The 22,709-nt window shown below is 57.3% G+C and overlaps 1 protein-coding gene and 1 long non-coding RNA gene across 3 annotated transcripts in view; one reads left to right on the top strand and one right to left on the bottom strand.

Annotated features, from left to right (window-relative positions):
- Window positions 1–247: 247 nt before the first annotated feature.
- Window positions 248–4,853, bottom strand: LOC135456183 (uncharacterized). 2 transcript variants are annotated; one of them, XR_010442470.1, is made up of 4 exons: window positions 3,813–4,853; window positions 2,610–2,724; window positions 2,420–2,528; window positions 248–1,003 (listed from the first exon to the last, which is right to left on the bottom strand). It is a non-coding gene; the product is annotated as an uncharacterized LOC135456183 (long non-coding RNA). The 2 variants fall into 2 exon arrangements; XR_010442469.1 differs by having other exon boundaries at window positions 2,610–4,853.
- A 5,991-nt stretch (window positions 4,854–10,844) lies between these two features.
- Window positions 10,845–22,709, top strand: part of NOL4L (nucleolar protein 4 like) — a 63,878-nt gene continuing 52,013 nt past the window's right edge. Inside the window, exon 1 of the mRNA XM_064729700.1 lies at window positions 10,845–11,404. Coding sequence (XP_064585770.1) covers window positions 11,096–11,404 — 309 coding nt within the window. The 5' untranslated portion in view covers window positions 10,845–11,095. The remainder of the gene's footprint in view (window positions 11,405–22,709) is intronic.

Raw genomic sequence — 22,709 nt, 5'->3', positions numbered from 1 at the left:
AGCGACCGGAGCCAATCCCCCGGCTCCCTTTGTGATGCTTCCTGACACAGATTCCCTCTCCATGGCTGACTTTGCAAGTTTCCCCATCCTCTTCTCCTCCTCGCGCGGTTCCTTTTCATGCGACTAAATTATACACGAGAGGAGGGACATGCTGGAAATTCTAGTGACAAAATAGAAATGAGCAGATTTGCGCAGGCGGCTGCAGCCCGGCCGCCTGCGGGACTCCTGTGAGCCAAGAGGGACCGGACCGAGTCCCAGGGCAGCAGCATTAAAGCCCGTGAATTTCGAAACCACCAAGGAAAATGCTTTTCCTGCGGCAGCAGAGGAGTGCGGGCGTGTGGAGCAGATCGCGGTGGGTGCCGGGACCGCGGCCCCTCCACGCAGAGCGGCTGCTGTCCCAGCACACAGCACCCTCGGGGACCGCAGGCGACGCATTCGTTTCCCCGGAGAAATGTGTTGTTTGGGAGCCAGTAAAAAATATGCAAATCTAGGAGGGCTGGGCCTCAGCCTCTGAGCAGCCTTTCTCCCCTTCCTCCCCATCCCAGAGCTCCGTGGGGCGAACGGAGCCCTGGGCAGGCGAGGGGAGGGAGAGGCAGAGCAGGGGGAGCGCGGGGGCGGCGGGCGAGGCAGCGGGATGGGATTTGGGGTGTCACCGAGCGGGACGGGGAGATGTGCCCGGGATAGCGGCTCCTCCAGACCGCGGGCATGCGGAGAAGGCTCCTGCTCCCGCAGCCGGGGTGGGTGGAGCATGCTGTCACTTTTTGGTGCTGGGCAAGCCCGGCATCGCTGTCGCAGGATTGCTGCCTGTGCAATGAGTCAGGAGCAGCGCTGCCACGTTTTCCTCCTACAGGCAGCGTCCCGTGGCGGGTCGGTCGTGCTCCGCACCGGGACGCGCCCGCACACGCGGTGCTGCCGCTTCAGCTCCGACGCCACGTGGGTGGGTGAATCTCCGGCAGCGACTCTCCGGGGAAACCCCTCTGCTTGGAAGGATGAGGACACCGACCTGCAGCTCGGACGAGATGTGGAGCGCCTGGCTCAGGCAGCGATCCCACGGGACACGGGCATATTCCTGTGCCTGCGTCCCACCTCCTCTGCCAGACAATGAAACACTGCCCTCCTTCCCAAGTCGCAGCAGAACAAATAAAGCAAGCGCCATATGGTGCCAAGACACGTTGGAAATGGGGCCAAGCCCAGGAGGTAGGGGAGGTGGCAAGGCTCCATCCCCACACCAGTCCCCGTCGCCAGCTCCAAGGCAGGGCTGTCCTTGGGGGAGCCCTGTGCCCACTCCTCCTCCTTCCCCCTGCAGCCACTGCCCCGCTGCCAGGCTCAGCTCTGCATTTCAGCTTTGCCTGCAGTCCTGGGGGAGCTCAGAAACCAAAGCTGTCCCCGAGAGCACTTTTCCCTTTAAGGGCAGGCCAGGGGACACAGGTGTCACTGCTGGCCTGACACTGCTGTCAGGAGATAATGCCCTGCACCCTGCCACAGGGCACTCTGCTATCTCTCCCCCAGAATTACTAACAGGAGTGGGGACCACAGACAGCTTGTCCCCACAGGGGCCGGAGGAGAAGCCTCCCACCTGCTCCAGGCTGCCACAGAGACCCCACTGCAAGAAGAAAGCGGCACCATCTCTCTGCCTGTCACAGCAACCCTCCTGCCTGGATCCTCCCACAGCCCTGCAGCTCCTGGATACCCAGTATGTTTTCAGGCGAGTCACCTCCAAGCACAGGCACCCAGCACTGAGGCATCTCCCAGGAGGTTTGGGCACCCTATGGCAGGGCTTCCAGAGGTGCTGAGCGCCTGCAATTCCCTGCAGCCTGCTCTGTGGAGCAGAGCACCTCCCTCTGAAAACCCAGCCTGCCCTGGCTGCCCAAGGCCTGACTCAGGAGAGCAGATCCCAGAGTTTCCTTGGGGCAGGATATGATGAGCTCCTGGGGGAAGAGGGGGACTCCAGGAGCCCTTGACACTCTAACAGACCTTCTGCATGTGTGGCAAGCAGATGCCAGCCTTGTCTGTGTCTGGGAGCCAGGTCACAGGGCTCATGTGGCACCTCCCCAGCTGCCACCCTCATTCACCCCGTTCCCTCTGCAAGGGCCTCCAAAAGTGAAGCACCTGGTCCTGTCCTCCAGGTTGAATCAAAGTCAGGTTCTCTTTTGTGTTTGAGGTTTTATAGCCACAGGGCTCAATTCTCTCACTGCAAATGTGAGCAGATCATTTGCACCTGAGTCACAAAGATGAGAATCAAGTAAGTTGTGCAAGCAAAGGACTTTGTTGAATCATACACAAAAATGTTGGGATGATAAGGATCAGACAGGACCCAGGAGTAGCCCTCAGATCTCTCCATCTCTGTGCCACCCTCCTTCCTACTTTAAAGAGGCAGCACTGACTGATGGAGTGTCTCACAATCTGGCTCCATCCCTACCTATCCATGCTCCCATGATCTGGCTCCATCTTCTCTACCTTAACTATGGATCCTCTGGGAATGCTCCACACCAATGAGTGGTTGACAGCTGCTCTGCAGATCCAAAGCACTGTGTGAAAATAATATTATTTATTGACAATGTTACAGGTAATGAGAAAAGCAAGAGGCAGCCTTGTCCTGCACAGCCTACCTGGATCCCTGCAGAGTGAAAGTGAGCGTGGCAGAGGGTCCCAGCTGTGGGGCTGTTTGCTGACCAGTGCCTGTGGAGGTCTGCCCTCATCCTGGTCCCAGCTCCACTTGGGCTTCTTACCCACCACGTGTTGATAAACAGAAAAAAAATGTACAATGGTTGCATTGAGGTTCTCAGTTAAACAGAACAGCAGTGGCTGCTCAGAAGGGGAACTTCTGCATTATCTTTTGCTCTGTTAATTCAGAGGTGGGACTTGCTGAAACAGGAACAATCCACAGGGCAAGGTCTGGATTTTTGAGCACCCCTGGTGTGAGATCTTGGGCAGGGTTAAATGCCAGCAGGCAGAAAAACAGCAGCAACCCCAGGAACAAAAGGGACACGGGTATTTGACTCCTAGGAGCAGAGGAAGGAGTTACTGGGAGAAGTGGGGCTGGGCCATGCCATGTTCCAACACATGCAAGGCAAGGCCAGGGATCCCAGGTGGATCACAGGTACTGAGTGGCAATGGGCTCCACCAGAGGCCAGGGATCCTGCCTGGATCACCGGGGAACAACTGGCAGCAGGCTCTGCTGGAGGCTGGGGCTGCAGCTCTGGCACCACAGCCACACACAGGGCAGTGCCCAGGTGCTGCAGGGTGGGCACAGCTGAACCCAGCAGGTCACGGAGCTGCAGGCAGCACAGCACAGGCAGGGAGAGCCGGGGAGAAGCCCAGGCAGGGAGCACAAGCAGGGAACAGAGGCAGGGGTGTGCAGGCAGGGAACACAGGCAGCAGTGCCAGCAGCAGCCAGCCTAGGGGAGCATCAGGGAGAGCCCTGGGCACACGCTGTGACCCAGGACCCTGCTGCTCCCCAAGCCCCTGATGGTGTGACAGCCCCAGGGGTCTGCAGCCCGGTTTGTGCTGAGCTGGCAGGGTCCTGCTCGGCAGCAGCAGCCAGGTGGGATCCTGTGCCTGGAGGAGGCACGGCAGGATGAGCCCAGAGCAATCTGTTCGGCTCCAAGTGGGTGGTAAATGAGCGGCGATGGAAGAACCACTCCCCGGTAGCTCCAAAGTGGGGCGGCAGCGCCGAGCCGAGCTCTAACGAGCCTGGGGAAGGCTGGAGCCCTCCGTGCCATTTCATCTCTGCTGCTCTGCGTCGGATTTCCCAGGAGCCCTGCAGCCTCGGCCACATTAATTATGCAAATGAAAAGGTGATGCCAACTCACCGCTCCTCGGCAGGGTCCCTGCGAGGGAAGTTGGGCCCGAGCAGCGGCCGCTGCCCTGGCTGGGGCAGGGAGGGTCCGGGAGCACACCAGGCACGATGGATGTTTGCAATAATTATCCAGTCATCCCCTTCAAGTGTACTGCAGCCATAGCAACAGACAGATGTTCTGTCCCAGCCAGAGTCCGCAGCGAGCTGGGGAGGGAAGCACTAAAATTAACCCGTTCAGCCCTAGGATGGCACAGAATCCACTTGATCCAGGGACCATCCCACACCTGGGACATCCCTGAGGAAATCAGGCAAAAACCCAATCACACAGTCCCCAAATTAATCCAGGAGAAATTGCCCCAGTGCTGCCTGACACAGAAAGTTGGATGAGAATCAGCAGCATCCCATGGGATGGGGAATGGCTCTGGGAGGGCTCTGCTGTCTCCTGTCCCACATGGAGGTAGCCTGGCTGAAGCTCATCATCTCCTGGGGGTGATACTGCTGCAGGTGAGGCTTTTCAGCTCTGCTGGTATCCAGCCTTTGGAGGGAGATGGATGGCACCAGGAGCTTGCTCAAGGACAGGCACAGCATCTCTGCCATCAACAGCCACACAGTGCCCTCAGCACAGACCCTGCTGGGCACCCAGCTAGGCAGGAGGATGGATGAGCCACATGGACCAGTGTCCACTCCTGAGTTAACAGCTGGGTCAAAGCCTTTGAAGCATTCAGAGGTGGGATGCAGCCAGACTGAGGAATAGCTGGCATTTCTTTATCCTGCTACTCTACCAGCTCCCAGGGTTCAGCCTGAGTCCATTAAATCTCACCCAGAAATGTCACCACAGTGTCCCCCAACACACCAAAAATGTAAACCCAGCTTTTCCAGCACTCTCCAGGCACAAGGTGTCTTCTCCACCTGCCAGGAATTCCTTCCAGCTTTGGCATTCAAGTGTTGTAAGGTAAAGGCCAGACCCCCACGGGTAGGTGTTCCAGAAGGATCAGAGCTGCCCACCCCAGGTTTCCCCTCCTGTGCCAGCTGTGCCCAGGGGTCCTGCAGAAGCAGCAGGGATTCCTCAGAAAGCACAGCAATGCCCTGATTTCAGAGCAGGCTCATTGGAAAGCCCCATCCAGATGTTTGCAGCTGCAGATGCTGCTGGAGTGCACCCACGGTGAGGATTTCAAAGGAGGGAGAAGGGGCTGGGTAGGACAGCCTGAGCAGATGTGCCTGGAGTAACAGATCACACCTGGAAAAATGGACAGGACCCTGCTCTGGGCTGGTGGAGGATGACAGACCCCCCAGCACAGAATCAGAGAATCAAGGAACCACAGAGCTGCAAAGGACAGAAAAGACCTCTAAGATCATCGAGTCCAACTGCTAACCCAACACAGCTGTGAGAGGTCACAGGAACACTCTTACTTCTTAAACTGTTAGACTATTTTTGGTTCAAATTCCTTCCCCCTTGTCCTCTGCCATGCAGACAATGAGATCTCCAGCTTGCTGAGGGCACCCCAGCTCCTCCTGGCTGCTCCCAGTGCCTGCTGACAGCTTGTGCCGCCTTAGCACAGCCCAGCCTGCAAATCTGTGGTCTCCTGGTTGGGTTTTTTTTTTTTTCCCTTCTTTCTCCTGAAGAGAAAAAGCAGGGAAGGGTGAATTTGCTGGTCTTGAAACTGAGGGAGACGTGGCATCATGTGCAGTCACAGAGGATGTGGGCAGGTGCCATCAGCCTTCCCCACGCAGCTCTGGGAATGGAGCTCAGCCCTGCTCTGCAGCTCCCTGGCTGTTCCTGCCCAGGCTCCCACACAGCTCTGGCAGCTGCTGGGTATTTCAGTTCTTCCCCACGGCGCCAGGCTACCCCACTCCTTCTGTGGCTCTTCCCCCAAGCACATCAATCCAGTGGCCACGTGCTTGGATTCCCAGCCCTCTGAAGGCACGCTGGAGACTCAATAAGAAGGTGGGAAAAAAGTCCATTATTTCCACAAATCCCCTCCCAAACTGTGACTCTGGCTGCTCTGTTTCTCAGTCCCAGGCCTCTCCCAAGCAGAAGGTCTGACCAAATGATGTTTGGTGCTGTGATACAGACAGAAATCCAAGAGGCTCCAGAAGGAATACACACTCCTTGCTGACTTCCCTGAGCTGCTTTGACTTATTATCTGACCTGGATCTAAATTGGGTTTTGATTAAAGTCAAGAATAATTCTACTTGGGGAAACCTCATTGTTTAGGCTCAGAGTTAGCAAAAGCTACAAGAGAATTAAATCAGATTCCTCACTTTGGGCACAGAGACCCTGATGGGACCCCTGGCAGTGCGCAGTGCCCACTGTGAGAGGCAGCCATGCTGGGCCATGTCACCCAGAACCTAACCAAGCTCTTTTTCACAGCCACCAGGCTCTGAGGTCACTCCTGTGGACCCTGATGGCTCCAATGCTTGGTCAGCATCTCCCTGTTTCAGACACAGGGATGTTCATGGTCTGTTCATTCTTACTCATCTTGCCCTAAGGTGGTGCCAGGGCTTAGCCCATGTCCCTCCCTGGTGTCTATCTCTGGTTTTCCACAAATGTGTCTTCTCTCAGCATCCATTTCTCAGAGATCAGGAAGCTGAGTCATCTCTGTAAGACACTCTCCTCTCTCCTGAACAATCCAGCAAACTCTTCCTGCACTAGCTTCAGACTAAATTCTCCCAGTGTGGCTCCCCAGAACCAGGTGGCAGTCCAAAGTGTCGCCAGAGCCCTGATACTTCTCTGTGCCTCCCTTGAAATGAGTCTCCCAAGACAACTTGGGACCATTTCCCTTTTCCATCCTGCTGGTGGATCACAGCTGCCCAGCTGGTGGATCACAGGTGTCCCCTTGGTGGACCACAGATTTCCCACCCAGGCTTGGGCAGGTGAGCATCTCAGATACAGACAGAGACATCTCCCTTTGTGTTTGGTGGGAAGAATAAGGCAGTTCCTTCTCTGGAGCAATCCATCTCACTCGACAGGGAGTGCTCAGAGGATGGGCATGAATGGTTTCTGTGGGTGCCCATGGTCTCACACTGACTGTAGAGACAGCTGAGACACCCAGGTACCACTGGCTGTCCAGCTGTGAATGCAAAGTTACCAGTGCCAAACCATCATCTGTGGTGATGCCATAAGTAGCTCAATATTCCCTGTCCCTCCCCAAGGAAGCACTCCTGGATGCCAGCAGAAGGGGGGGTTATTAACACCTGAGTTCCCTCTGAGTGGCTTGGCACTCAATGATGTCTAAGGATGGTTGGGTGCTGTCGTGCCCACCCCTCTGCCTGGCTCTGATCCTCCCAGCAGCTCTCAGGGGCAGCCAGTAAATAGTTCCAGTTTTGGCTCTACTCGAGCACGAGTCCAGATGCTGACCAGCAAGACCAGGTGTCCAAGGCCAGGCTGGACAGGGCTTGGAGCAACCTGGGCTAGTGGAAGGTGCCCCTGCCCAGGGCAAGGTGTTGGTACAAGATGGTCTTTAAGGTCCCTTCCAACCCAAACCATTCCAAGTTTCTATGATCACTGGAATATTTCATGGGACATCTCTGGCAGCATGGCAGGATTTCTTCCCATCTTGTATGTTGTTCAGACTTCAGTAAGTCCCAACTGCTTTGCTCTGTGAATGTCCAATTCCTGGTCCAGCTGAGTATTTTTGTCAGAAGACCAAAAATTTATTTAGAACAAAATACAACTTGTAAGAAATTAGAAAGGCACGTAAAAGAAGAAAGAGCAGCAGAGTGCTGAGATAAAAACCAAATCCAACTATTTTTTTTAATGCAGTATAAATAGCAATGGACCTGGAGTTCACCACATTTGTCTATAAAAAAGCCACCAGCAGAGACCCTGTGCTGAACACACCCAGTACCTGCCAGCCTGAACCAACAGCTGGAGGTCCAGTGCCACCAAACAATTCCACTTTCTTCTTCCCCTACCTTTAAGGACAAGAGAGCCTCAACACCATGCATTCTAATCTGGAGTGTCATGAGACTGCTCATGCAGTGCAAGTTAAACCCTCATTGAATCCATGCTGGATTTGATCTAAAACACTGATCTGATTCTTCAGGCCAGGTGGGAATGGTCTGCCCTGAATCCTCACTCAGAGGACATCAGTTCTTGGTGTGACTGGCCTTGCATCCACAAACTGGGGAAACTCATGTCCATGCTCACCAGAGAGGGACCCTCTGCATTGCTTTGTAAGTGACCCCAAACCTTCCAAATGTTGGGCTGAGGTAGGAGGAGACTTTTGCCCCTGTGGTGCTGGCAGAGGACATTCCCTTTGCACCTCAGCAGCTCAACAGCAAGGTGGGGAATTCAGTAGTGACCTCAGTGAGAAAGTCTGGTCATGGTGAAAAATGCAGCATCACTTCTGGGTGGACCAACTCCTCAGCAGAAGCAAAATGTTCTTTTACTCCCTTCCTTGCTCAACATTTCCTCCAAAGTGGTTGGACTCCACAAATGGGATTTACCCTGGCTCTCCTGACCACCCAATGGTCCCCACATCCCTCACAATGCTGATTAAAGTTCTCATGGCATCACCCATAGGCTCCCCTGTGCCAGCCAGCTCTGAACAACAGCTCAGCCAGTCACTGCTTTGTTTGGGACAAGTGTATGCCCAAATACACTGGGGGCTAGAGCAGTTTGAGAGCTGAACCTGACTTTATCCACAGGTTCATTGCGAGGAAGTTGTCCACTGAACACAAATTCTGCAGAACATCCTTTTCTTCTCTTCCATTTCCATCCACTCACTGCTCCTCACAGCCACCTCTGGAAAAAGCCACGGCTCCAGAGGATGTCCATCCTGTTTGTAGTGGTCATCAGAAATACTGCAGCACACCAGTGAGTTCCTGTAGGCATCCTGCACAACGTGCCTGGGGGTGAAAATCCACAACACAGAAAACCCTCTGGGCTGCCCAAGTCCCTCTCCAATGGCACCAAGTTGGGCCCAGAGAAAACTGGATGGTGCACTTAAAGTTTTTTGAGAGTTGTCCACACATTCAGTGGGATATGGACAGTCAACATGATCTACCCTGGCACATTGCAACAAGCAATGCCAATGCTCCAGTGTCATGGACATCTCCTGTTTCACCATGGCCAACCCATGGTTCAGCTCCTGCACCATTCCATTCTCACCTCAACATCTTTTGGATGGGCACCATGTGACTGGCACAGGGCAAGGGACAGTGAAGAAAATTGCTCTTCAGCCATCAAGTGCTCTCATCTTCTCCTATCTCCAGCCTTGGCACATGGCACTGCTGCTGGCTGTGCCCTCGCTGCTCTGATGCCACACCCAGCACCTCCAGCACTGGCCTCAGAGAACCCCCTGACACATCAAATTCCCCTTCCAGGTTCCAACAGACTCCCTGCTCCTGCTCCTACATCCTTCTGCCAGCCCTACAACTGCTGACCATGCAGGCAGCCCTGGCATGGACCCCTACTGTGCCCCTCACTTGGGATGGAGCCAGTGTGTGGCACTGCCAGCTGGGCATGGAGCACATGTGTGGCACCAATGGGCAGACATGTGGGACCACATGTATGGCATTGATGGACAGACAGAAAACACAGATATGGCAGTGATGGACAGACTGGAAGCATGCAGGTCACTGATGGACAGGGAGCACAGCTATGGAACAGATGGACAGATGGAACACACATGTGGCACTGAAGGACAGACTTGGGACCACATGTGTGGCAGTGATGGGCAGACAAGGAACTGGTGTGGTGGCACCAACAGAGACCAGAAGCAGAAACGTGGCACTGTTGGCTGAGCATGGAGCACAGATGTGGCACTAATGGACAGAGCAGGAGCACATATGTGGCATTGATGGACAGACAAGGAACACATATGACACCAACAGACAGAAGAAGAGCACACATGTGACACTGCTGAGTGCGCATGGAACATGCATGTGGCACTGATGGACAGACCAGGAGCACACGTACGGCACTGACGGACAAACAGCACGTGCGTGGGACCAGCGAACGGACCGGCAGCATATGTGTGCCATTGATGGGCAGACCAGGAGCCCACGCGTGGCGCTGCCAGGTGGGCACGGAGCCCACATGTGACACCGCTGGACAGAGCGCGAGCACACGTGTGGCACCGCCAGCATCTCGGCACATGCGTGCGAGCGCCGGGCAGAGCCCGAGCCGCAGCCGCCGGCCGGGACGGGCCGCCCCATCCCACCCCCCCGGGGCCCGCCGTGGCCGCCCTCGCCTCCGCCCCCTCGGGGCCGGAGCACCGGGACCGTGTCCCGACCCCCCCGCCCGCCCCGCAGTGGCGGCGCTCGTCCCGCCGCGGGACAGCCGCGGCTGCGGGGCGCGCGGCGGATGCGGAGGGCGGGGGAGCGGAGCGAGGCACCGGGGCCGGGGTCCGGCCTTTGTCTCCCGCTCCAGGGGCCGGCAGGACCGCGGCTGCCCCGGGGCCGGGCTCGGGGCGGGGTGCGGCTCTCCTGGTCCGGCGGGACAAGCCGCAGCCGCTCCGGTCAACCGAGGGCGCTGCGGGGCGATCCCGGTCCTCGCGGCGGGTGGCGGACCCCCCCACCTTCACCTTCCCACCGCCGCTCCCGCTGCCCCCGCGGCTCCTCCCCGGCTCTGCGGCGGCTCGGCAGGTGCCCGCCTCCGCCCCCGCCGGCCCGTCCCGCCGCACACGTGCGCCCGCGCCCCGCCGGCCCTTTGTCTGGGACCGGCACCGGGACCCGCGCCCACCGACACCCCGTACCCCGCCCCGGCAGCTCGCCCCCCCGCTCCGCTATCCCGTACGGGGCCGTATGGCCGGGGAGCGGGGAAGCGGGGGGGGGGGAAGAGGCGGCCCAGCCAGGGGAGCGCATCCCACCGGAGCCGGGGCGGGGGGGAGCAGCTGCCCCGGGACCGGGGGTTGGAGTGGGGGGGGAACGACCCGTCGGTGGCGGCGAGGCCGCTCTAACAGGTGGGATCCCGCTGAGAGGAGGAGGCGGCCGGAGGGGGGCGGAGGAGGCAGGGACGGGCGGGCGGGCGGGCGGGCGGAGGGAGGGAGGGAGGGGGACGAGCCGGAGCCGCCTGTGATCCTGTGACAGGAGCGGCTGCTGCTGCTGCTGGCGCCGCCGGTACCTCCCTCCGGTCGCTGTCCGAGCCCCGGTGCTCCCCCCCTCCTCCCCGTTACAGCGGCCGCCACCCCTCCTGCGCCTCTTGCTCCCCGCTCCATCCCGCCCGTCGCCCCCGCAGCCCGTCCCGGGAGCGCCGCTGCCCCTCCGCCCGCTCCGGGACAGGGCGCGGGGCCGGGCGCCGCCGCTGCTGCTGCTACCGCCGCCGTTACCGCCGCCGCCGCCGGTCGGGCGATGCCGAAGCCGCCGTTACTGCTGCGGGGGAGCCGCCCCGGGGACAGCGAGCTGGGGCGGCAGTTCCGGGACTGGTGCCTGCGCACCTACGGGGACTCGGCCAAAACCAAGACGGTGACCCGGAGCAAGTACCAGCGCATCGCCGAGGTGCTGCAGGGGGGAACCGGCTCCGGCGGCGGCTCCGGCGGGGGGGAGAAAGGCAAGTTCCAGTTCTGGGTCCGGTCCAAGGGCTTCCGCCTGGGAAACGGCACCAGGGAGGCGACGAAGATGGGTCAAGTGGTGGTATATGTGCCGGTGAAAACGGGAACGGTTAGTGCGCTCCGTGCCCCGGGGGCTCTGTGTCTGTCTGTCTGCCTGCCTGTCCGTGTCTGTGTGTCCTCCCCGGGGGTGCGGGCGGGGAGGGGGGGGGGAATTGCCCGGGGTGGGGGCGGGCACCCCCGGGGCCCCGGTCCCCTCCACCGCCGCGCCGGCCCTGTCCCGTCAGCACCGGGCGGCCCAGCCCCGCCGGCCGCCGGGAGCGCGCATGCCCCATGCGGGGCGCGACGCGGGGCCCGGCCGCTCCCGCAGCCCCCGCCGCTCCCGGGGCAGCGCCGCCGCGCCCCCGCCGCCCCGACCCGCCCGGGATGCGGATGGGGAGAGGCGCCCGCCCGGAGCCTCGCACCTTCCGCTGCCCCCCCGATCCCCATCCCCGTCCCCGTCCCATCCGGTGCTGCCGCCTTCCCCGGGCGCTGCCGGCGCGGGGGAGGTGGGGGGGCGGCGGTGCCCCGCGCCCGCCGCCGTGCACCTGCCCCCGCGGGGGGGCCGCGCCGCCGCCCGGTGCGGGCCCCGCCGCCCCCCCGCCCTGTCCGATCACGTTCGCCCGGCATTTCCCATCCGCCCCACGGCCGGGGACAGGGCTGCAGTCAAGGGCAGCGGGCGGCGGGGAGGGGGCGCCTGCACCCCCCGCCCCCCCGCGCCGCCGCCGCGCCCTGCCCGCCCCGCTGCCGCGCCGAGCGGAGCGGAGCGGAGCGGGGCGAGTCTCGCCGAGCCGAGCGGAGCGGGGCGAGCCCGGCCGCCGCGCTGAGCCCGGCCCCGGCGTCCCGCGGCGCTGCCCGCCCGGCGCGGCCGCCGCAGCCGGTGCCCCGGGGGGTGCGGGCAGCGGCAGAGCCCGGATTAGGGCAGCTCCCCCCGCCCGCCCGCGGGCCGCTGTCCCGGGAACTCCCCCGCCGGAGCCTCATTGTTCGGCGCCCGGCCGGGCCGGGGAGCGGGGCACCGGCCGCCGCCTCCCTCCCTCCTCCCGCCGCCGCCCGGGGCTGCCCCGCCGCCCCATTGTTCCCGTCCCGAGCGTGTCCCGCTCCCCGGCGCGGGGGGAAACGCGCAACTTTGGCGGCCCCGGCCCCGCGCAGGGAGCGCCCGGCGGGGCTGCCCCGGTCCCGGCCCCGCGCCCCCCTCCGTCCCCCGCACCCCTCTCCGCCCCGCCGGGACCGCGGACACCGGAGGGCTCTGGCAGGGATTTTTTTCCCCCTGTCCCTCCCCGCCTCTCCCGCTGCTGCTGCTGCTGCCGCTGCTGCTGCTCTGAAGGGTGCAGTGTTTTCTGTGCACACAGACTCCAGCATTGATGTGGCTGGAGGATGCTTCCATTGAGGGCAGCCCATCTGTGGCAAATGCTTCTAAACGCACTATTTACCTCCCATCTGGTCCGCCTGATTATTGGGGGGAGGGGGAAGGGTCATTATTTCTCCCTCTCCCTTCGTGGTGCTCTGAGGCTCCTTTCTTTCTCCCCTCTCGGCCCCCCTCCCCCATGCAATGCCCCAAAAAAATTCTTTGCAATTTTTTTTTTTTTTTAAGACCTCTTAGCAGCCCTCCTCGATCGCTCCCCCTGTGCCAGGAGCCCCTGAGGGAGGGCAGATTAGGAGCTGTACCCCCTTCCAAAGATCCTGCACTCCCTCCCGGGTCCTCTCCATGCAGTCAGCGACTCTATCCCAGATCTTCCAAATGCTGCAGAGTCATGGTACCCCAGAGAGGCCGAGCCAGACTCCCTCGACCCCGCTGCTCGCTGGATGCCCCCTCCCCTTTGTCCGGGAGGGAGTCCCGAGGGTCAGCGGCTCCACCAGGCCGGCACAAGCCCGGATATTCCCAAAGGGCCTCTGCACAGATGAAGTTTCAGCGAGGAGCATGCCTAGGCCCCCGCATCTTCCCTGGCAGAGTCCCTGCAGGCTACAGACAGGCGTTACACCCAGGCTCCCCTCAACCAGCACACACAGGCACATATACCCTAGGGGACAACCGAATTTTCCAAGGGGCAATGCAGCTTATTTCCCAGTGCCTAGATGCCAGCCAGATGTTAGGACTGGGAGCATTTGCAGAGCCACTGCAAAGGGAGACCAATCACCACAGTCCCCAAAACCTTCCAGAGTGGGGTCTGTAGAAGTTGTTGCCTCCTGCTTCTTTGGTCACAGCCTCCCTGACCCCCCTTGGCCAGGAATCCCATGAACCATTTCAGATGAGTGCAGTTGAGAGTTTGATTTTGCCTGAAGTGGCTCTCAAATTTAGAGATAACTTGTCAGGGATTTTCTTCAGCTCCTTTTAATTCAGTGCTCTCCGCATCCTTGGTGGTTTGGGCTGGGTTTGGGGTGTATTTCCTTGCTCTCAGGCACACAGTCAAATAATTCATGAAGCTGATATGAGGACAGTTATGCCTGGATTCTGGTTTAATGTCTGTTCAGCTGCTTTTCCCAAATACTTCTGGAGCGGTGTTTTGGTTGCTCTCCCCTGGCTGTGCTCCTCAGCAATCTGATCCCACTCGTCCTGTCCGCTCGCCCTTCCCCAGGCACATCTGCCGGGCCAGCACCGTTCTGGGGATGTCCCCAGCTGCAGGGACAGGCAGAGTCCCACCCCAGGGGTGCCAGGGGGTGCTTCTCGCTCTGCTCTCACTGCAGGACACCACAGGAAATCCAAGGGACCAGGAGGGAAAGCTGGAAAAGAGGTGGAAAAGAGCGTGTAGAGGGCAGCAGTGGGGATAAGATTTCCTTTCCCTGACAGGGCTGGGGCCACTCCTCCTCTGGAAAATAATAATAATGACAATCCCAAACCCCAAAAATAATCACAACCCGCCCCCCCCAGCTAGCCAGCTGAGCTGTTCTTTTTGCCTTGTGCACCCTGAGCTGGTTTGTGTATTTTCTGCGCATCCGTAGTGAAAAATTAATTAACATGTGGTTATTATTTTCTCTCCTGAGTAACTTTCCCTTGCCCTCCTCCAGGCCTCTCATCAGAACAGGCCTAATCAGATTTGGGTGGCTTGAGAGCAGGGACTGTGCACTGAGAAGGGGGCATCTGCCTTAGGTGGTGGTCAGAGCAGATGGTGGTCTTCTCAAAGAATGCACTGGGAATAGGAACAGCAGTGCGGACGGATGTCTGGCACAGAGACTGTTCACATTTCTTTTTCCCAGATGAACGTCCCAAAGATGCTGGACGTTTAACACATACAATTAAAAAAGCCCTACGCAGATAAGCACAGGCAGTTTGGCGGTGTAGGACATTGTTGCCTGACAGCCCTATTCACACGTGGGCTGGACTCTGCATCCTTTAGGTCAGGGTATTGGAAAAAAATACATTTAGGCTGTACTGAAGAGGAGAGTATCTTTGTGTGCTGCTGCAGCACAGACAATGGATAAAGCCCAAAGTGCTCAGATCTGCCCTTCTTTCCTATGGCTGACACACTCTAAGGTGTGAACCCCTTCATTATCCATGGGCTTGATCGAATCCTGGCTCTGGATGGGCAGCACTCATCCTTCTCCCCATCTTTGCTAAGAACTGTGGGAGAATTTGTCCATGACAAGGTGCTAAGATGCAGTTCATTATAATCTCATGTCCCTCTTGTCCTAAGCATTTAGCATCATTTAGACAGTCTTTCCCAGACAAACGTGGAGGAGCGAGATGGAGCCAGGGTGCAGGGAAATGGCCAGCCCTCGGTGACAACCGGCGGAGCAGATGGCTGTGGCCGGAGCAGCGGGTGTGCAGGGGAGGCTTCTCCTCAGACTTGGGCTGGGGCGGGCGTTTGCTGCTCTCTAGATCGATGCTGCACTTGGCCGTGTGTGCTGGGAGCCTGTCACAACTCCGGCGTGCTGGCAGGCCGTGCTGCAGGCTGGGGGGCTGCGGGAGGAGCAGGGCAAGCCTGGAGCCAGCCCGGCCCTTCGGGGGCTGTGCGGAGCCGTGGGGACCAGGCAGGCTCTGCAGCACTGCCCACGTTTCATTCTGCTCTGCTGCTCTCTCCCCGTCCCCCGCAGCGCTGACAGGAGGCTCTGGGGCTCTGTAGGCATTGCTAACAGGAGGAGGGCATTGCTCCAGTGGGTTGCTGCTGTTGTACAGGTACAGCTCACCTGTGCCAGCTCCCCTGGAGCCAGATGTTCAAAATTATTTCACGGTCGTGCCTGGTGAAACTCACCCGAGGAGCGATGCTGGGGTGGGGGGAGCACCGGAAATACAGTTGGTGAATCCAAAATGCAAAAATGGATGGAGGCTTTAGTGGACAGCAGGAAAACTATCCCACGGGACAGCAGACAAATCTCACAGCACAGCCTACCCTTAAATTCATTTTAGCTCCAGAGACAGGGAGTGTTGTGCTGTGGAAGCTGCGGTGCCAGGCCGTGGGACAGCACAGCACAGTGGCAGAATGCCGGAGCTGAGGAGCCAGGCATGTCAGAAAGATGCTGCTCCAACAGCTAATAGAGGCTACATTTTTCCTGATACAAGTACCCTTCAATGCCCATATTCAGTGCCCCAAAAAGCTGCACATCTATAACCTCTAAGAACATCAGTCAACAGAAGGTTTTCACGGCGTGAATAACCACTCAGACTTTCTGGGGACTTCAAGTGATAAAAAAAATAAATCAAGACCATTCAGAAGAGCCTTAGACAAGGCAGATGGGCCTGAGGGTATTATCTGAGAAATTGTCTATTACTCCCATTGCACCAGCCTTACTTAGAGCATGCAGAGCTTTCACCTGTGGAGAGATCCCACCCTGAGCACACGGGGCAGCACCAGCTTTTCCAAGGAGTGGAACTGATGTCAGGTTTACGTTTAAATGTGCCCTCAGCAGACTGGAACAATTTTGGCCTGGGTTCATGGTCCCATTCAGCCCCATCTAAAGAAAATCTCCCACATTAGCATCCCCTCCAGATTCGGCTCCAAATTTGCACAGCATCAGTCACAGATTTCACATCTGAAGCTGCTCGTGGTAAGAGTCAGAGAGAGCAGTGACACCCAATCCCCTGGGCCCAAGAGCTGGCTTAGCCTCACCAGGCAGTAGCTAAAGCCTTAGCAGGGTGAATTTAAAGAGCTCTGATGATCTGCAGTTACACAGACTGGCAGAATGAAGTTCCTCACTGCTGGGAGCAGATCTGGCAGCAAAGCCCCCTCCCATCCTTTCAGGACAGCCTGCTGAAGCCACTTCTAATGATAAGGGGGAAACCAGCATCTCCTTCAGTCCTTGCTTTATTTCTGCCAAGCCTACAAGCCTGATTAAACACAGTCCCACAGTGGTCATTAGTAGTGTCCCAGCCCCAGAGATCCCACCGTCCCAGCCACCCTCATCCTTGGGTGCTGGCTGTGGTCACCAGCACTTGTGAGACGTGGAGCTCCACCAGCAAAGGTTCCAGTTCCCAATACATGTCTGACCAAACAGTTTCTGAAAAAAAAAAAAATCTGCCATTTACACTGCATATCCTCCATGATTCCAGAAACAGGCATTGCATTGCTGATCTGAGAGGAGAAGTGTTTTTTGGATAACATTTATCTGAAAGTAATCTCTTTCACCTACAATTGTTTTCATATTTGTAATTCTCAAAGGGTGTCACTCTGAAGAAGGTGCAAAAGCAAACAACCAAAGCACAGCTCTGCCAGGCCTTGGTCAATGAGGCTGAAATGGAAAGAACCCCAGGTCTGACGAGGGGCTGTGGTTCCCACACTCCAGGTTCTGCCCCACCTTTGCACAGGAAGAGGGTCCAAGCACTCAGGGCCTTGTTAATGAGGAGCAGAGAGGACTGGTGTGAGGACAGTACATGGTTGTTCTCAGCTCCCCTCGTGGGCCTTGCTCAGAGGGGCTTGCTCTGACCACAGGCAGAAGGGGGAATTCAGCCAGTGACTAAAGTCTGCAGCAGAGCCCAAGGAGGCAGCCACAGTCCTTTCAGTGGGAACTTTCTCAGGACCATTCTCAGCAATAATGTCCTGATACAGCTTGTTCAGTTTTAGTTTTATCATTATGTTAGGCTTGATATGAGCAGTCTGTGAACTTACACTGCGGACAAGCAAATGGCAGGGAAAGCCCAGGGGTGTGGAGGAGCATTGGTGGAGTGTCCATCCACCCTGCCTGGCCAGCATGGATGCTCTGGCATTGCCATGACAGAGGGATGCATATTAATGTCTCTTTCTTTAGTGCAAATCATTAATTATCTTCCCTGATCTCACATCAGCTGTGCCCACCTCTAAAGAATCACATTGAGAATGGGCCAAAACCACCCCTGAGCTTCAGTGTCTGGTTTAATTAGCTGATTGTAGCAAGGGCAGGTACCTGTTGGCCAAAATCATTGTCTTTGCTGGAAAGCTACTGACTTCCACTTTTATGGCTGGTGCCAAAGAATAGCAATTTATTTGAGGAGAAATAACTGCAGAGAGTCAGTGCTGTGTGTGAGAGCAGAGAGCAGAGCAGAGGTTTGGGTAACAGTGTCCATGTCTGAGGTTAAGGTAGCAGCCTCTGGAAGGGGAGTGGAGCCTGGTTGTGTCTTCCTGGCACGGTGCAGGGCCCTTCACGGAGTGACAGCCAGGAAGACAATGCTGTGTGAGTGGTTTCTCTCTGTCCTTGCTCTTCTTTGGCTTGGCAGCCCCAGAGGATGTATTTCCCTTCCAACAGACAGGCAAAGGCTCTGATGGATTTGCTCCTCACCAAAAGGGAGGGTGTGCTCTGGAAAGATGGGGTCACTCAGTCTTTCCAGTTGGTAGTGGGTTGCTCTTATGGGAGTCTTTGGGCTAAGAATCCAAACTCACCAGGAACCCCCCCCAGAAAAATGAGACTGAAGTTTGGGACTCCTCTCCTGGCTTGCATTTGAAGGAGGGATCTCAAAGCAAATACCGAGTCATTCACTCATCCAGTGTGGTGACATCCAAAACCTCCTGGGTGTCGGTGCTGCAGGTCCCACCCACACTGGCTCCAGGTGCCGCAGGGTGTTCCAGTTTGCAGTCCCACAGCACTAGGACAAGCAGCCAGCCCAGGGAAGCCGCTCCCTTGGGGATGCTTTTGGGTTTGCCATTTCCATCCTCAGTTGGAACGCTGGTGGTGTGGCTCCCGGGGCTGGGAGGAGGCTGGCAGGAGGCCTGGCGTCTCCCGCTCACCTGCGCCCAGCGTTTGGATCCGGCAGAAAGCCCTTGAGCTGGTGACAAAGGTCTGGATGTGGGCTGGAAAGTACAGTCCTGTCTCTTAGCAACTGGTTCCTACCTCTGAGCTCTCGGAGCCGTGTGTGGGACAGAGAGCATCAGTCACGCTCCCGCTGCCGCAGCAGCGACGCGCCGAGGAGGGGATGGGGGATCAGGCCGGCTCCAGCCACCGCCGAGGCGCTTAAAGAAGCTCAGGCATTTCCAGCACAAGCAGTCATCTGTGAGCCCAATCAAAGCTCGGGTTTAATTGCTTTCCTCGTGCCCTTCTCTGCCCGGCCAGCGGCGCCGATTGGCTGCGGCACCCCGAGCCCGCTCCGCACCGCGCCGGGGTGGGGACGGCACCGGGAGGAGCCGCACGGGGGATACAGCCCATGTGTTTCTAGAAAAATGAGGCGTCCTCGGGCCCTCCCCTGAACTCCTCCACAGGGCACCTGGGAATCCCCGTCCTCTCGCAGACATTTGCATGGCTGTTTTCCCTCTCAGTGCTCGTTCTGCTGTTTCACCCTCGTGTTTCCTCTCCCAGCCCAAAGCAGCTCCTCTCTGCTGTGCGTTTCTCAGGGGCTCCCTTGCCAAGCACTGTTTCATAAACATTTTCACGAATCCTCTGCTTTGTCCTCCTAATTAGCCATCCAATTGGCCCCCAATGGAGCCTTCACCTCTCCTGTGAAGATCCTGCTTGCACAGATTATAACCTGTCAGCTGCCAATTTATTCCTCACACAGAGGGCAGGTTGTATTAATTGTCTGCCTTCCCTGCCCCGCTTGCTTTGCCCCTCCTTTCTTTTCCTCCCAAAAGCATCCCTGTTTGGAGACACAGACTCACAAAAGACCAGGGAGAGCCAGATGTGAGGCCACTCCATATGCCTCATGTGTCCAGCCTGCAGTGCTGTGGCACTGAGACCAGATGTGATGGGATGGAGTGTCACACCTGGGAGAGGGATCTCTGTGGATGGATTACCATGACAGAGGGTTTAAGACCATGCTTGACTTCTGCATCCCCCACATGTAGTCTCAGTTAGGAGCTCAAAAAAATGCCACTTGGCCATCCCAGGTTAGTGGGGAATCATTCCTGGGCTTATCTACAAGTCTGAGTTTGGCTTTTGGAAGGGTTGGGGTTCACCTGGAGTGGTTATGATGGACATGAATCAGAATACAGAGAGGGTTTACCTAAATGCAGGGGGAGAACAGAGTTCCATTTATGTCTGCCCCCTGTGGCCCCTGCCCTGACTGCCTGTACAGGACCCTCCAGCCTTGCAGAGCCAGAGCCCAGGGTAGATACAAGTGAGCCCAGGATAAATCCAAATGCCTGCTCTCACTGAGGGCAGTTTTCCTGGGTTCCCATGTTGGGAAAGGGCATGATGGAATCCAGCACAACCCTTATGGTTCCACAATGTCCCCATTTCATGAACCCAGCCTGGGCTCACAGGGAGCAGTCGTGGTGCTTGGCTGTGGCAGAGCTGGTGTTTCCAGGCTCTGGCGTCAGGGCCAGGCTGTGCTGAAGCCACTGTGGTGTGGTGCAGCTCAATCCCTGCTGTGCCCTGACCTGGAGAGGAGGCTGGTTTGGAAGGGCAGGGCTTGCAGGCCTTTTACCCCCCCTCCAACATCCGCTGAGCTGTCAGCATTTCCCTGGAGGCACATCACATTGTTCCTGTGGGAGTCTCCGACTGTGGCCCACATACTGGGAGCTGCCAGGGCACAGGGAGCTGGCACCGGGATGCCACACATCCAGGGCTCAGCCTCTCAGCCCTGCCTGACCTTGATTCACTGTAGCATCATTTGTAACTGATTTTACATAATTTTTCTTACCACTGACTAGCTGAACTGCTGCTGCTCCGTATCTCCTCCTCCTCAGTTTCATTTTGACATCACCACGTTCTCACTGTAGGTGTGATGATGTCACCTGGCTGCTCTGACACTGCTGGGTCTATTCCTAGGCACAGAGGGGTCACCTTGCTGTGACAGGTCATCTTGTCACTTGTTACAGTGCCTTGGCCTCCCTCTGACTCAAAGGATTTTGCTTTGCTTGTGATTTTTATTAGATTAGTCCTTGGTGCTGGGGAGATCACTCACAGTGATAAGTTACTTCAAGGAAGAGCCACCTCTAGACATGTTCTGAGTTTGTGTTACAGCTTCATATTGTCAATACTCCTCATATTCCTAGTATTAGATTTTTTTCAGGATGCTATGGATTATAAAAACTCTTCTGATTGTTAATGAAGTTTACTACCATTTCCCCTCCCCCTTTTTTTTTCCATTCCAATAGCATTATCTCCCAAATCACCAAAACCAAGATCCAAATAACATTAAGAAATCACTGCTCACCTTTGCAAATATATTTTTTAAAAAGCCACCAATCTCACATTTTAGAATCATAGAATCCTAGAAGGGTTTGGGTGGGAATGGACCTTAAAGATCATCTCATTCCAACCTCCTGCCATGGGCAGGGACACCTTCCGCTAGCCCAGGTTGCTCCAAGCCCTGTCCAACCTGACCTTGAGCACTTGCAGGGACGGAACATCCACAGTTCCTCTGTGCAAACCCTGCCTATTTCAAAATATTAAGAAACACTGCAACATTATAATAATTCCCAGATAATAATACTCGTGATCTCCTCCCTGTTGGCACCCACAGTGTGCCACTTCTCCCACCCAGGTCCCTCACACCTCAGAGAGGAGGGTGATGCTCACCAGCTGACAGGGAGTGGGAAATCCACAGCCCCAGGGAGCAATTTCCCAGGAAGGTCAGTCAGGTGCTCCACTCATGAGACTGCAGGAACCTTTCTCACCAAACCCAAGTGAAGCAGTGCTCAGGCTGCCCCACAGCACTCAGTATTTTATTATCCCTGAAAGAGCCAGCTCCCCCTTGCTTGTGTCCAGCAGGTGCAGGGTCACATTTATTGGGGAGCCTTGTACTTACCTCTGCCTGCCAGGGTCACATTTACTGGGGAGCCTTGTGCTTGCACTGCCTGCCAGGGTCACATTTATTGGGGAGCTCTGTGCTTACTGCCAGGATCACATTTATTGGGGAGCCCTGTGCCTGCACTGCCTGCCAGGGTCACATTTATTGAGGAGCCCTGTGCTTACTGCCAGGGTCACATTTATTGGGGAGCCCTGTGCTTACTGCCAGGATCACATTTATTGGGGAGCTCTGTGCTTACTGCCAGGGTCACATTTATTGAGGGAGCCCTGTGCTTGCACTGCCTGCCAGGGTCACATTTATTGGGGAGCCCTGTGCTGGCCTCTGCCTGCCAGGGTCACATTTCTTGGGGAGCCCTGTGCTTACTGCCAGGGTCACATTTATTGGGGAGCACTGTGCTTACTGCCAGGGACCACATTTATTGAGGGAGCCCTGTGCTTGCACTGCCTGCCAGGGTCACATTTATTGGGGAGCCCTGTGCTGGCCTCTGCCTGCCAGGGTCACATTTCTTGGGGAGCCCTGTGCCTGCACTGCCTGCCAGATGCAGCTGCTCCTGCAGCCTCCCCGCCGGCGCACAGCCTGGTGCTGGCAGAGGCAGCTCTGCTCTCTCTTGCGCCGTGCAAAATGTCCTCTGCCTCCCGGGCAGAGCAGGCATCCAAGGAGTCTCTAAGCAGGCATCTGAGCAAGAATCTCTTCCTGCTGGGCTTCTCCTGTGTCCTTCAGGCAGCCCTGGGATGGATGGCAGCCCTGGGAGGGATGGCAGCCCCGTCCCCAGCCGCCCACCAGACCCTGAGCACACCAACCTCCCCTTGGCACCCTGCACCTGGGCCCTCTCCACAGCTGGAGGCAGGGCTGCCATTTCCAGGCTCGCCCCTCCCAGGCTGCTCTGTTTTCATTCCCAGGCCTGGGAGCCAGGAGAGGAATAGGCTGAGGTCAGAGCAAAGGCCTGGACCCATCCCCATGGCTCAGCTGCTGAAAGAGCAGCTAGCTCTGCTCCTGTGCCCCGTGAAAGACACACACCTCAGCTGCGTTTGCCAGCTAAAAATAAAGCACCCGGCTCCCCTCATGAGGAAGTATTTACTTTGGGAGAAAAAAAAAAAGTATTGTGTACAGTTCTGGCTAGAGAAACAATGTGAATGCCCCCAGTCTTGGCCTGAGTCAGCAGAGAGTATCAGGAAAATTATTCTTTGCTGTGCCTCAGTTTCCCCAGGAGAAATGAGCTCTCTTGGGCCAGAGGGATGCTCAGCTGCTCAGGAGGGCTGGGGCTGTTTTCACTGCAGTGAGTGGAGCT

Source organism: Zonotrichia leucophrys, chromosome 20 (genome assembly GCF_028769735.1).
Source record: "Zonotrichia leucophrys gambelii isolate GWCS_2022_RI chromosome 20, RI_Zleu_2.0, whole genome shotgun sequence".
Lineage (NCBI taxonomy): Eukaryota > Metazoa > Chordata > Aves > Passeriformes > Passerellidae > Zonotrichia > Zonotrichia leucophrys.
Note: the sequence above shows the minus strand (reverse complement) of the source record. Positions and strands in the feature narration are given on the sequence as shown.